We start from the raw sequence: 15,368 nt of genomic DNA on the forward strand, positions 1-15,368 counted from the left end.
TTTTCAAGTAACGAGTAAAGTAAGGGATTACGATTGCAAAAACGGTAATTAGATTACCGTTACTTTCCCGTAGGAACGCTGCGTTACTGCGTTACTAAAACCCGTGATTTTTTGCGAGAATGTCTCACGACAGTGACATAAGCAAGTGCACCGTTAGTGACAACAGCTGTGTGCAGATCAACAATGGATCACGTATTGATTGTAGGAGAGAGTATGAGCATGCAGCGTTTTAAGCGTGGAAGTACTGACCTTACTTTGAGTTTGATTCCATAAAAAGTGACAAAAACATTAGCGTCCATCGTGCGTGGGAAGAAAACTTCTTTTTACAGCGAAAAAAACCCCTAAACTTCCAAGCAAGCACCTGAGTGCGCAACGACATAATGGGAAACTCACAGAGAAACTCGCGGATTCTTCAACTGACCGCGGCACACCTGCACCAGGGTAAACCTCCGCCTACCCTAGTCCTGCTTTACAGGTGAAAATAGAGCAACAGGACCGCTGAGTCTTTGACTTTATTGATTTTCTGCTGTGTTTTACTTGCATCTATTTGAAAGAGTGAGTGTAAACACAAAAAATATTTTATTTTATGTGCTGGAATGTGCAGAAAATAGGTTTAAATGTTAAACTAATTTATTCAAGTCAGAGAATGTTGTATATAATTAAATTTTTGCTTGATGCATAAAGTTAAAAGATTAAAACTGATAAAACAAGTTTAAAAAAGAGACTTTTCCATTTGATTACATTTTGTATGATGGATTATGTAGAAAAAGTAGAATTGGGCTGAAAGATCTATCGCTTTATCACCTATTCAGGTTGTAAATCGTGTTTTTAAAAAGTAACTAAGTAACTAAGTAATTAATTACTTTTGAAAATAAGTAATCAGTAAAGTAACGGGATTACTTTTTTGGGGAAGTAATCAGTAATTAGTTACTGATTACTTTTTTCAAGTAACTTGACCAACACTGAGTAAGAGTACAGTTTACACTTTAAGTAAATCACAACACTCTTTGTATGCCATGCCATGGTCTGATGCTGCATTATTTAATAAATATGCATAATTTGAGTTCATTGTGTACAGGTGCAGCCCTAATAAACACGTGTTTACTTACTCTGCGAGGAACTTTGGTTGTTGTTTGCTTTCAGATGTAATTAATCTTAATATTGGCCTCTGGTAGAACCTTTAATCTGCTAAATTGGACTCAAGAATATATATAATAAAGCAATATTTACCTTGTCATCTAATACAGTTACAGTCTTCTCTGCCAGTATCGAGTCAGACAAGGGGGACAGAACCTGCAACAAAAGACAATACAAAAACATATTTAAGTTCAAGTTTAAATCACCTATCCTGGCAAGCTAGATGTTAAAAAGCAACGAAATATGAGTTTTGGTCTCATAGTTTTGAAAAGTATATAAATAACAGGAACAAGGTTATGTTGTGGCTTATAGGAAAATCATTCTACAAGAAATGCTGTTATTTATTTTGTCAAAAGTGGTCAATGGCAAAAGTGCCCAAAAATGAACAAATGTTGCTGTTTCAATGTAAAACAGTGGTTTACTCAGACACACAGACTCAGACACATAGTGTTCACTACATGTACACAGACTACTATTTCTGGACACACATCTGTTTTCACATATAAAAAACACATTCACGTCATTTTGGACATTCTCTCTTATTTGCTTTGTGAGGAAATTTCTTGCGTGGACTGAGCCATTGCCTCTTCTAAACCAAATGACTTTAAGAATCTTATTTTTTTGAAAGGAAGTGTATTTAATTTCTTTTAGCTGTTAAGTAAATAGAAAGTCCAAGGATGTTCTTGAAAGACATCCAACAGATGCCAAATATTTTTTCAACCAAGTCTAAATGTCAAGAAAATATGTTGAGATTACAGCTGTTTAAATGTTTGCTGATAAGTCCTGCTACTCAGCTGTCATCTTGTTAATGCCTTTATTCAGCAGCAATTTTGAAGCATTAACTAAATGCAAAACTGAATTTAATTTCTTTGGTTACCAGGACATAAAAGAAAGGTATTTCTAAAAACTCAAATCCAAAAAAACCCCCCAATATTTTTTAACTTTAAAAAGTTTGCTGAATAAATGAGGTTTAAGAAAAGCTTCTTTTTTCCCCCAAGGAAATCATACTTTTTCTATTTTTTTGTGATTTGCTGTGAAAGTAATTGGACATTAGTAAGTACAGTTTTTATAGAACAAACAGTAAAAAACATTGTACAACAGAAATGCATAAAATAGCTTTTTTGCTGTCTGAGTGAATATTTCCTTAAGGTGAAATTTTAACATTGTCAGTGCAAGAGCAGTGAGAGCCACCATTGTGCCACATAAACTTGGAGTAGTTAGGAGGTTAACACACACAGACTGATCATCATTGATTCATTTCTGCACAGCATGTCTTAGACACACATGCAAATACATACAGACAAACACGGATCTGTAAAAGCTGATGGTGCTGGTATTGCATGTGTAAAGAAAACGCAGGGAAACTCTGCTGCTGTCATCACACAGCGAAGCACACGCTAAGTAACGAAAACACATCTACGCACAAATGCACACAGACTGTGTTCCCGTCTGCATTCCAGCTGTGCCCCAGTGTGTCAGCATTCAACTAAGACAACAAGGCCAGAACTAAAGACAACTCAAATGAAAACAGAGTGGATGAAAAGAAAAAGGGACAGTGTAAGTAAGATGGCAAGCAAGCAAGAGAAAAATAAATAGAGTAGGTGTCAGAAGGAGAGGGACAATGACAAATAGAGGAGGACAGTAAGTGAAAGGGGCAGAAAGAAGGAGCATGAAAAAGATTGGGGTACAGATGAACAGGGGAACAGCAGACAGACACTGATAGAGATTAGGGGGCCCATGTTGTAGTGTACTACTTCGCCCAGCGACAGGAGGACAGGCAGATCTGATTGGTGTACAAAGACAATCTCGCAGCAAATGTGTCAGGGCGTCAAACTTAATCCCACCCTCAGCAAGGTAACAAAATGCAATGACTGACGGCTCTGGGATTGCTCCTCAAGACCGGCAGAGAATAACAAGGTGAGAAAGAGAGACTGGGGATAGAAAGGAAAGAGAGACGGGAAAAAGAGGAAGAAGCGAGACTCAGGAAGACAGAGCTGGGGGCTAAAATTGAAATGTCAAACTATCAAATGATGCCTGTCGACTCTGGCATCTCAGTGGGAATTCTCGGTAAATTCTCTCTCCTGGCTCCCAAACGGTCCACAGCTGTATATGTGTGCGTTTGTGTGTGTGTGTGTGTGTGTGTGTGCGCGCATACATTAATGCAGAAGTCCCCTGCTAACACACACCCAGCTGTTACCAAAAATCATGCCACTTCTGCACTGAACTTCACTCCAACCATTTTTTATTTACTTGTTAACGGATGTGAAACATACTCTTCAACACAGTAATGAATGCGACCATAAAAATACATAATTTCTATATATGTGATGTGTGCAAGAGAGAACAGAAAACAATATAAGACGACACTGATGAGGACTGCGAAACATTTGGTGGTTTTGCTTTAGTTCTGCTACATAACCGTGCATAAGTAAATAACAGAATAAGCCACAGAACTATCCTCCACTGTCACACTGAGTTACAATGGCCAGGCTCATTGGAATGCAGAAAGTGCACAACTGTGTTCAGTGTGTATATGTGTATAATTTGTGAGCATCACGCTGAGATGTCAGGGCCAAATTCAACATTTAATTGTGGCTAATTGTATAACAAGCTAGCAGGGGAGGCTTATATATGAGGAACGGGGATAGTGTTTACATCACTGGAGTACTTATGGCTGTAATGTGAAGTGCCAAATTACACTGCGCTTGACATAATGAGTTCTTTCAACTGTCTTTTTCTGGACTTTGTAAAAAGCAGTGAATACATTGCTTGTGGAATTTCTTTTTTTTCTATATATACTCAAATACTGTATGATGAGTAAATGACCCACTGCAGTCAGTTTCTTAACTTTACTATAGGGATGAATATAGACTTCAGTAAGCAGAAAGGGTTCTTTTGGTGTTAGAGCTTATAATATCAACCAGCTTAGTTACAATTGAAGGGGAAGAGATGGGTTGCACTTTTAGTGATGAAGCAAGCAAAGAATACCTGTATATTGGTGTGTCCCAGGTCCCGCCCGATTACGATTCGTCCATCTATTAATCTGGCAATGCGAGGCTCTTCTATCTGCAGAATACAGAAACAGGAGGCAGTCAAAGGATACATTATTTATTGTTTAGAAAGAATTACAATAATAATATACTATTGGGTGCATCTCTTAATTTTTGAATTCAGGTGTTTTCAGTCCCATTCCAGTGTGATACTCTGATACAATTTACTGCTGTACCAAGTCAATTTGTGAAATTTCTGTCCTCCTAGATATACCACAATCAACTGTAAGTGATATTATTACCAAGTGGCAGCTCAGGTACAAAGTGGCAGACCATGTAAAATTACAGAGTAGGGCTGCTGAGTGCTGAGATGCATAGTGTGTAAAAGCTCTGCTGACTCAGTAACTGCAGAGGTTGCAACCTTCTTAACATCAGCAGAAAAAGCGTGTGTTGGGAGCTTCATGCCATGGGTTTCCATGGCAGAGAAGCTCCTGTAGGTGCTATAGTTGTTCACACAGTTCATCTGTAAATGCAAAAAATCAGGATGTATGTTTTGCACTGTCTATATATTAAGCCACCTTACAAGTACTTATTAGAAAGTGTCACTGCCCATAGCTGTGAGCAAATAATTTATATCCCAAAATGTTAAACTATTCCTTTGTGAAGAAGCCATGATCTGCAAGTGAATAGAAGGGTACTGTTTGTGAGCATTTGTGTATACCCACCTTTAATTGGTCCAAGACCAAATGAGTGATATCAACTTGCCAGTCAGCACCCAGCATGTAAACCATCTCTCCACCTGGGTCAGACGGTTCTGCGACAAAATGAGTGAGGACCCGCACCAAAGCATACTGGTACTGAAAGGTTAGAACAAGGCCAAATTCAGACTCTGATGCTAAAGTGCACAACAGACTCTTACTTCCATGCTTGTGATTAAACAAAAACATGGCACAGAAGTACAACTCGGTATCAATAACTCAGTGTTTAGGCAGATATTATTCAGATTAAACTGCCTTTAAAAGAGTTGTGATCACTCATAAACAATACTGATTTACAATCAAATGATACCTGTAGGGTGCAGCCTTTGCCCTTTCTGTCATCGTCCTCATCATCTTCACTGTCTCTGGTGGGTCTGAAAAGAAAAGAGATAAATAAGGAAGAAAGAAATAAAATGAAGGGATGGTGAGATTATCCAGTAATTAAATGTCCCCTTCCCCCTCCTCTCAGCTCCAGCTGATGTACTGAATAATCTCATCTTCAGGTTACACTTTAAGCCAAATAAAGGACACTTGAGTCTCTAATCTACATTTAACACATTTAAACACTTTACTTGAACATTAAGCACTTGTAATAAGACTAGGATGGTCAAAATATTTTAAACGTAACTGGTCAATTTTCTATTCTTGTGTAATACTATCTGTTGGGTAATTTTTTCCGAAGCAGTAGATCCAAACTATAGAAATGAGTCTTTGTAATGTTATAAACAACATCAAAAATCTTTTACATTATAAGAGGGTGTTGATACTTTCAGAAAAAATGAAATGGAACAACATATGTAAAAATCACTATAACTAGGGGATTTAATAGAGTCTTGAGCAGAACTACATTTGCAACACTGTTGAGTCAAAACAGGATTATTGTTTGACTCAGTTTAACTTGGATTATTTAAACCACCTTTAATTGGTCCAAGACCATTCTTCTGCTTTCATATGGTACCAAAAAGTAAAAAAAACAACAACTAACTAAATCATTATATTTGTATTTAAAAATATTGGTCAATGGAACAAGGATTTTTTTTTTTTTTTTTGTATTTTGTGTTGTTAATCTAGTAAGCAGCAATCTACTAATAAATAGACTTGCAGCACCGCTAAGACAGCTGCATGTCTTTCTTCTTAATTATTTATTTCTTTTGCAGAATATAGAAAAATACAGTAGTCATTAATTAAATCAGATCTAATCTAATGAAATAAAACATAAGAAATATAAAATGTACTATGAATGTACTATTTTTTCAATGCTAAAAAACAAGAAGGCAACTTGTCTCGATTCGTCTCTAAATGAAAATGTATTATCTCAGAAGGATGCAAATAAACACATTCTTTCTCCTTTGCCTGCCTCTGTGAAATCTATCATTGACCATATACAGGCACACATAGGATCATATAATCACACAAGAATATACACACAGAGGACTGAATCTGTGTCTTATATCTTTACAGTACCTATGAAACTCAGGTAATATTACAGGAATTTTCTTTCCATTACCCAGTGCCCCAGTTGCACATGTGTCTGTGTGAATGTCTCTACCTAATAGTGCTTGTGTTTCACTCTGTCAGATAGTGGTTTGGGGAGATGGAGGTGTGTTTGTGCACACGGCTTGGTGGCTGCGTGAGCAGAAATTGCCAAAATTGAAAAATAGGCCCAGCAGAACAAAATGGAAGGGTGGCAAGATGAGAAATAGGAATAAAACACACAAACACACATACCTGTCATACAAATACACAATCAAAGATAGAAGCACAAAAGCATAATGATACTTAGAATCATTAAAAGCTCTGTAAATGATGAAAACTTCCAATGTAGACATTAATGCCAATGTAAGTTTTGGCAAGAAACACTCAATTTCCATTTTTAACATCCTGTTATGTGCTTTGTAACACTGGTAGGAATAAACAATATTGTCAGTCTGCAACTTAAAAGTGATATACCTTTGGTTCAGCTTTGAGAGAATTTGGAAAATATGGCATTGTAAGCTGTAGTGTGTGTATATTATATATATATATATATATATATATATATTAGGGGTGCAACGATACACAAAATTCACGGTTCGGTTCGGTTCGATACTTTGGTGTCACGGTTCGATATTTTTTCGATACAAAAAAATGTTCATGCATTTTTAATTTGTCATTTATTAAAATTATAAATATATATTTTAACTCAAAAGTACAGTTTTTAAATTTAACCCTAACCCTTGTGCGTGTTTTTTATTTTGACAGCGAATGCGCACCTGCGGACCACTTATGTGCAGCCCTGGTTATTTAGCTCGTCATATTGCAGCCACAGAAATTATTTTGTCCATGAAACCATAAAGCTGCACTTTCTTTTTGCCTTATAGTCTGATTTGTCATAACTTCTCCGTTTTGTGGTAAGCTTTTCTTTGGCTGTCACTTCTTCACCCTGACCTGTCTTATTTGGCTCAGCAGAACTGAAATGCTTTTACACGCTCACTCACATAAGCTCAGCGATTCTCTGCGCGATCAACCTCTCACATGTTTAAGCTTGCTGCGGGAGATTTCACTTGTCATGTTTGCATAGTAAGCTAACGATTAATAAGACGATGTCAGAGGAATTGGTGCACAAATTATCATCACTCACAGATCAGTGCTGTCGCTCTATACACAGTTCGCACGATTGCAAAGTGAAAGCAAAAAAACAAGCGCAAATTCAAACGCGATTTCAATATGTCACATATTGACAGTGGCTCACCGATGCCAATGACATAATTACCCAGCTACATTTCTGAAAGAATGCAAAAGCATTGACATATATTTTTCCTACAATAGCCCGACGGGCAGGGAAGAGATAGATTTTGGTAGCCCGACTGAAAAAATCGCTAGCTCCGGGACGTCGGGCTAGCGATATTGCAAGCCCTGTATCTGATTGAGGAATCACTCATCTTTGGAAAAGAGAGTTTATTACAGAGAAATGGCTCTTTCCAAAATAAAAGCTATACTATCCGCTTCTTCTGGGCTATATTCTCAGCAGCATAAGGAGAATCATGTGCTAACAGCTGTCTAAATGACTCGGCTAAAGTTAGTAGCATGCTTGCTTTTTTTTTGTCTGCTTCCACTTGTCTTTGCACTAGGATGATGTCGGCATAAAAGTGCAGTCATATTTGTTGTGTTCCCACTAGTGCTTTCAGGTTAATCTCGTTGAAATGACCTTAACGCCACAACACGGCAAATCTCCGTTAACGAGCTACCGCCGGTCGCTCCGTGCATGGGGCTAGACGGCAAACACGTTAACGAGCTAACTGCGCTAACACACTAGTTCACACCAATGTAATTGAGCATTGCATGGCACATCCAACATACTATTTTACTTTAGTCCATGACGCGCTTACATGAAAACCAAAATAATTCCAAACGCCAGATCTGAATGAGGGTGGGGGAGGTGCCCTGCGCTCTTCCTTCTGACTATGCTGTCTGTGTTGAGCGCCTCAGTGGATCTGCGCTCGACAGTGCAGCCTAGGCGGAGTAGTCGAACACAGATTCACTGAGCGCTCAACACAGACAGCATCGTCAGAAGGAAAATTGATAAAATAAATTACAAATGTTGTATTGTTCGATACATATGCGTACCGAACCGAAAGCACTGTATCGAACGGTTCAATATCGATACGAATATCGTTGCACCCCTAATATATATATATATACACCAAAATGAAAGACAAAATAAAATTTCTCAGAGAAGAGTAGGAAATACAACTCAACAAATGCCTGTACCATGAATTTTTGTGACTTCAAAAACTAGCAGTTCCTCACAGTTCACTGCTCGATTCTAACAGCAATTGCAGGTGTTTGTGTTTCCCTTCTGAATAGTCTTAAAATGTGTTTCTTACCAAAGAAAAAAAAGTCTTTGTAGCATAAATGAAAATGGTGTACGTAAAATGCTCTACATTTTGACAAAATTATGCTAATGCCTACACCTTCTACCGTGTGTTACACTCCCTCATTCCCTCAAGGTCAGACAGGCAAATTACCTCTTGTTAGTGATGATTGGCACCCTCCAGCCCTTGACCTGGCTGAGCTCAGTATCTGACAGATCTATCTGAAGCGGTAGCTTGGGCACCCAGACGGTGAGCTGAAGCTGAGCAGATAGGTGCAGGTATGAGAACTTGATGGTCAAAGACTGCCGACCACGCATTTCTTTGCCATTCACCAAAACCTTGTCACAGTTTGGAGAAACCTAAAAATAAATGTATAAATAAAAAAGTGGGAAAAAACAGTTTGATTGAGACTGAGAAAAACGTGCATGCATGTGTGACATTTTAAACAGAAATCAAATGAGTTGCATTGAGTTTTTTCCACAGAAACAGATGCAGCCTCTGTTGTGTATTGCTCAAGCACAGCCTAAAGCAAGTTTTCACAATAATTATAGTGTTGCATCCAGTAAGATATTTGTCACTGATTTATAACAAGTTTACTAATCTTGTAAAGCACTTTGCAAAACTGTTCTGTAATGTGCCCTGAAAGAAAAGGTTAATAATGTACTTCTTCCTGTTGCATTAGTGGCATTTCAGGTTTGCGAATTCTCTCTTGTTATCTCCGCCAACGTGAAGCAACATATTAACATTTAACAGCCTCGAATCAGTAAATCGCAGTCATTTTTAGACATTAGCACAATTTCACTGAATACATAAGATGACCAACAAGAATACTGTGAACCAGAATACCAGTGGGTTTAGCAAAATGCATGATTTCTTTTTTTTGTTTTTAAAAAAACAGTCTAAAGCTTTTTAACACTCTATAGTACATATTTGGTTAATTTATTATTTATTTATTTTTGAAATTTAATGTTACAACACAACACCTTCTAATACGATGATGAGTGGAAAGGGGGTTTGACCTTTGACCTCTGGGTAGAGCAGTCTTTTTAGGAACCAAAACTGCATGGGACATAGCGCTAACAACTGGTAGGAATAATGTTTGTTTCTATACATATTTAAAATGAAACAACTTCATTTATAAAATAGGTTTATGGATTTCTGAAGAAGAATCGATTTTTAAATATAGATTTTAATTTCATTTGGTTACGCAAACACCTTTTTTTTTTTTTATTTGTTCCCAAAGGACAACATTATGCAGTTCAACCATCTTTCTTATTGCATTAATGCTAAAGCAGTTGTTGTCCTGATTAATGCTTGTTTTAGGTGAGTGTTGGGATATACACTTTTAGCAAACCATCCAGTATATGACCCCATATGAACTGGCTGGAAAGGGACATAAGGCAATGGAAAATCCTACATTGTATTCTGTTTAATTTTAATCTTTTTCAGTGTTTTGATTAATCAATGTGCATTTTTTTTTACCAGCAATGTCTTTGTCAAAAGATAGAAATAATCAGTCAGATTTGAACAGAAAGTTACAGTTTGCTAAAATACTGCATTGGCTGTATTTGCATATTTATAGCTCTTTTTATATAATACCTAAACTAGGGATCTGTATAACATATTGCAACTGTGCATGGATAGCCAACAAAGGAACCAAATAGAGTTATTAGGTGAGAAAAGGGAAACAAAGAAAGCAATTCTTTTCCTAGTGACAGCAGAGAATTATGTGTTCAAGTATCTTAAAAATTGGAACAAAAGTTCAGCAGCTATGAAATAAAAGCAAGGGCAGTTACAATTTCCAAACTGGCATAAAGTCAGTCTAATATTATTTATTTATGACTGCTTTAGAAAAAAATATATTGAGAAAATTGCAATATTCAGAAAATGTAATATGTGTAAATATTTAATCATCAGTTGGTGCAAAACTGTGTTAAGTAGACTTTCTCACTATTTTTTCCTGCCCCACCTATTCTTATTTCTGCATCTTTATATAATTCTATGGCCATTAATCCATTCCTCAGAAGTTTATAACTTCTCCACCCTCTCTGTCTCTACACTACACTTCTCATTCCTCCTCCCACCCTTTCTTTCATCTCCCAGTGCCTCAAATGTTCTGTGCTCCCCACCCATTCCTATTTAACCCTAAAGCATATGAACATCCATTTCCTGTTATCTGACTTCTTCACCCTTTTTTGTTTTTACACCCCAGTCTTCTTCCTTTTCTAAATCTGCCAACTTCTGTTTATTAGGTTTTCCACTCAGCTGCACCTCACATTCAATCCCCGTGTTGTAGAAATTAGTGTATCAGACATCACTGCTTACAGATGACTTATTTAAAAGCTCACACCACCCACACTACAGTTTGTTTTTTAAAATCTTTAACTGTAAACAACTTGGCCTATTGTGCTGTACACCATTAAGGTGAACTCAATTCGTCTAAATATTCATTTTATCTCTTTACAAACTGTTACTGTTAAGAATGATTTAGTTATTGCAATAAGACAATGAAAGACAATGGAAATGTTAAATAGACATAGTAAAAACACCTACATCCTATCACACTTTAATCAACATTTCCCAAAACTACAGTGTTTTTTGCAAAAATTCAAAAACCTTTTTTATACAAACTGCTACTGCTATTTGGGTTTTTCAGGAAGTTAAATCTAGTCTGTTTTGGGTACCGTTTCCAGACAGTGTTTTTTTTGTCCTGTTTCTCTCCTCTTAAACCCAGCTGGTTGCAGCAGATGGCTACCCCTCCCCGAGCCTGGTTCTGTGATGGGTTTCTTCCCAGTAAAATTGAGTTTTTCCTTCCCACTGTCGCCAAGTGTTTGCTCAAAGATGGTTGTTCGATTGTTGGGGTTTTATATTTATTGTTATGCTCTTTACCTGCGCCTTGAGGTGACCGCTGTTGTTATGTGGTGTTATATAAATGAAACTGAATTGAAGATTAAATTAAAATCCAAAGAGAACCATCATCTGCGCATATCTCCTCATGTATGGTAAGTTCTCCTCTTAGTGAGATGAATAAAAAAGGGATACTGACTTCTTCCAACAGTTACTCAAAAGTCTGTGATTCAGTGCTCTTGCCTGATGAAGTTAACTATTTTAGTTATAACATCAAAAACATGGTTCATTTTTAGTACTGACTTACTGTACACAACACTTTATGACGTATAATACAGTGCAAAAATACCAGATTCAGTTCTGGGTTTACTGAAGTCACTTTATCTTCTATCCGCTACAAAAGTCAGACATTTTTCACTGTCAGATTTGGACAGCCATCGGTTGTAACACCTGCCAGTTTGCCCATTTCAGCCCAAGCCTATCAAAGCATGCAGTTACCTCCGTAAACAATTCACTCCCTGTCGTGGTCCTTTTCATTCAGCACGTTGCTGCCAGCTCCTCCGTAATCTCAAACTCTTTCATTATCCCATGTACAAAGATGAGTAACTAGGCTGTGTCACAGACATCACAGCTTTTGTCCACAGCCACGGAGAAAAAAAATCAAAATTGTCTGTTTTGTTTTTCAAGCTCCAGATCTTTGAAAATGTCCTCGATCCATTTTGTTATGGTTCGCCTGGAGAGGGGTTCATTCTCAAGTGCTCCTGTATATTAGCACGGCAGACTGCACCAAATACTCTTTGTGGGAAATTACAAAGCTGGTCTTGACTGCTCTAACCATGTTTAAAGCTTCATAAAAGGTTTTTGTTGCTTTTGTAGCTTTGCTAGCAAACCTACCTTTCTGGTCTATTTCTCTATGGGTGTTTGTTCTTATAATGGTGATTCATACTGTGACCCTTTAGCATATGGAGGACAATATAAGCTTATAAATTTGCTCTCTACAAACAAAGAAAACTGTTTTCATTCTGACTTTGAAAAAATAAACTCTCAGAAGTGCACGTTTATGTTATTTTAATTTCCCATTCAGCTCTCATGCGTCTGTTTGGGACAATGCCCCTGTCTAGCCTAAATAGATAGATGTTAATGAATTGTAAGTGCATAATGTAAGCTCAAACTGAATGCCAGTTCAAAGAGGAATGGTCTGACCAATAACTACTGAGTACTTAAGATGATAATATATTAAATGAGTAGTCCCATTGTAAAACAGACTAGTTTTTGCTAGATGATGGATGTTTTTTACTGTAGGCACTTGAATTTGGAACATGTTAGCAAATTAGCAAACATTTGGAGAACATTTGAATGTTTAGAAATATCAGCTTCAGTGTAGGTTTTTACATTAAGCTTTGATTCATTATTTCCAAGTTTATTATAGAGCAATCTTGGAACAACATTTCACTTTTCCTGATAAACACAAGAAACGCACACATGATCCAAACACAATTTTGTATGGTTCAATTTTTTGGGCTTCCCTATGAAAGACTTTGATCTGAAAAGAGGTTAACATTTTGTACATCAGAGCTAAACCATTTCTTCCTTATCTGCTCTCAACTTTTAATTTCTTTCAATTTAACTTCCTCCTCTATGCTTCTGCTCCTGTAACATAAAAGGAAAGTTGCCCAACCCCTCTTCTCCTCACTTCCTCTTTTCAATTTCTATTTTTCTTCTCTCTCTTTAACTTTCTTTAAATCTCTTTCAACATCCAGCATTTCCCTTTCTTGACCTGCTCTTTTTCTTTTGTCTCCACTTCATCCTCCCCCCTCATCGTACCTCGTCTCCCTCTTCATCTTCCTCTCTCTCTGAAACCTGATTTACCGCTTGTTAACATCAAAGGGATGTTAGACTGTTGGTGCCTCAAACTATTTCTCCAAATCATTTTTATTTTCTAGGTGTAAATCAGTGTGAATACTGCACGGTTGCTGTGACAGGGTTTGGTTTCCAATGAAGGTATAAAACATCAGAAGTCAGGGGACATCACAATGGTGCTTCTTGAGCTACCACTAAAGTAATTGTTCATGTCTGTTATTTCTACCTTAGTTTTGCTGAATTATAGCTATGCAAAGTCTGGATACCCCGGGGGAATACGTAAGAAAAATCAAATTATAGTCCATTGAAAAAGTTTTTCAGATATAGCTCTGGAACTTTTAGGCTGAGAAACAGAGGTGTTTTCAAGTTACTGTTTCTCATTTGAACAGAGAAAAATGAACTAGAATCTCTTCTTCAAAAAGGATGTTATATACTATGACATAGGTAAGAAGAATTAATTAACCTTTAATTACTTCTCTAATTATATCTTAATTATATATTTCTTTTTCATTACTTTAAGCTCTGTAGTGTTTACAGCAAAACAGTGGCATTATGAGGACACAAAAAAATCTCCAAGTGAATGCTAATGTTGCTTTATGTTCTTTTTCTGTATAAATCATTGACATGTTACAGTTTTTCCTCAGGTGTTCTTGGTCAGTTCTCTAATAACAGTTGATGAATTTAACAGTATCTGAAATCCATTAAAACTGTCTGCTACAAGTGGTTGTCATGAAGACCATTGTTAGCATTTTAAAATGTTTTAGAATAGGCAAATGACTACGTACAACTGTCCAATATAAAGACTTGATATTTCTTTCTCTTACAGTAACAGAGTGTGACTCTGATTATTGCAAACATATTGTAAAAAAAATATTTATAGAATTTGAGTGCGACACAATCAGAAAAAAACTCAAGATAGAGAACCCTGATCTGGTTAACATTTAGTATTTGCAACAGCCTGGCAATGGAAAATATTTCTGCTGAAATCTAAAAAAAAAAGGGAACCTAGCCTGACTAGGATTTTGAATTCTTTGCGTTTGAGGTTGGGTTTCTTTTTAGGATTTACTGTTTTGGTAGCTTTGGTAGGCTGACTTGGATTCCTGGTCAGCCTACCAATTCAATAATGAATTTGATCTTTTGTAATGTTTTCAAGCCTCTGGTTTCTGTTTTTACCTTATTCCTGTTCTGAACAGTTTTAGCTTTTGTCTTTCCTTGTATCGTGATTTCCAACTTTCCAATGTATCTTTGGTATTATGTTTTAGTATGAGTATCCTTCTGTTCTATTCTGAGTGATTACAACCCTTAGATATACACATTACGTCAGCACACACACACACACACACACACACACACACACACACACACACACACACACACACACACACACACAGTCCATAAAATAACTCATGTTCAGTTCTAGCCTGCACTATTCTTATCTATTTTAATGAATTTTAAATCAAACAATCAAGATGTGACTGATTTTGATCAAATGAATCTGAGAAACTAGAAATGTTTAATTTTGCTTTTATTACAGCCAGAAAAAATACTGCTTTGTTATTGATGACAACTTAAGACCCTAAAGTCAGGTGTCACCCAATCAATGAAAAATAGAAAAACAATCAAGTGTAGTGGAAAAATTAGAGGAGGGACAGTTGGCCACCAATATAGTGCCAAAATACTTATATTCCAGAAGACATCCCAACTTTAAATGACATGTGTTGGCATTTACCTCAGATAAATATTAGCTACCCCCTTTTCCACGCTTAGTGAAATTCCTTCACATTACCTATTTGAGTCACCTAGAAAATTTATATTTTTTCTAGTTTGTGTTTCTTCTACTGCAACTCCAGGGCACAGTGTAATTGAATTTTTTTAATTTTCTACAGAACGAAACCCACATAGTGTAATATCCATAATAGTAC

At 36.7% G+C, this 15,368-nt stretch overlaps 1 protein-coding gene across 1 annotated transcript in view; it reads right to left on the bottom strand.

Moving 5' to 3' along the window:
* si:dkey-215k6.1 (transmembrane protein 132C) overlaps window positions 1-15,368 on the bottom strand; it is a 274,521-nt gene that overhangs the window by 12,127 nt on the left and 247,026 nt on the right. Inside the window, exons 7-11 of the mRNA XM_040051030.1 lie at window positions 8,893-9,098; window positions 5,196-5,259; window positions 4,853-4,984; window positions 4,126-4,203; window positions 1,231-1,293 (exon numbers count right to left, since the gene is read on the bottom strand). Of these exons, the coding sequence (XP_039906964.1) occupies window positions 1,231-1,293; window positions 4,126-4,203; window positions 4,853-4,984; window positions 5,196-5,259; window positions 8,893-9,098 (543 nt within the window). The remainder of the gene's footprint in view (window positions 1-1,230; window positions 1,294-4,125; window positions 4,204-4,852; window positions 4,985-5,195; window positions 5,260-8,892; window positions 9,099-15,368) is intronic.

This window comes from Simochromis diagramma, unplaced genomic scaffold, assembly GCF_900408965.1.
Source record: "Simochromis diagramma unplaced genomic scaffold, fSimDia1.1 OVJJ01000131.1, whole genome shotgun sequence".
Lineage (NCBI taxonomy): Eukaryota > Metazoa > Chordata > Actinopteri > Cichliformes > Cichlidae > Simochromis > Simochromis diagramma.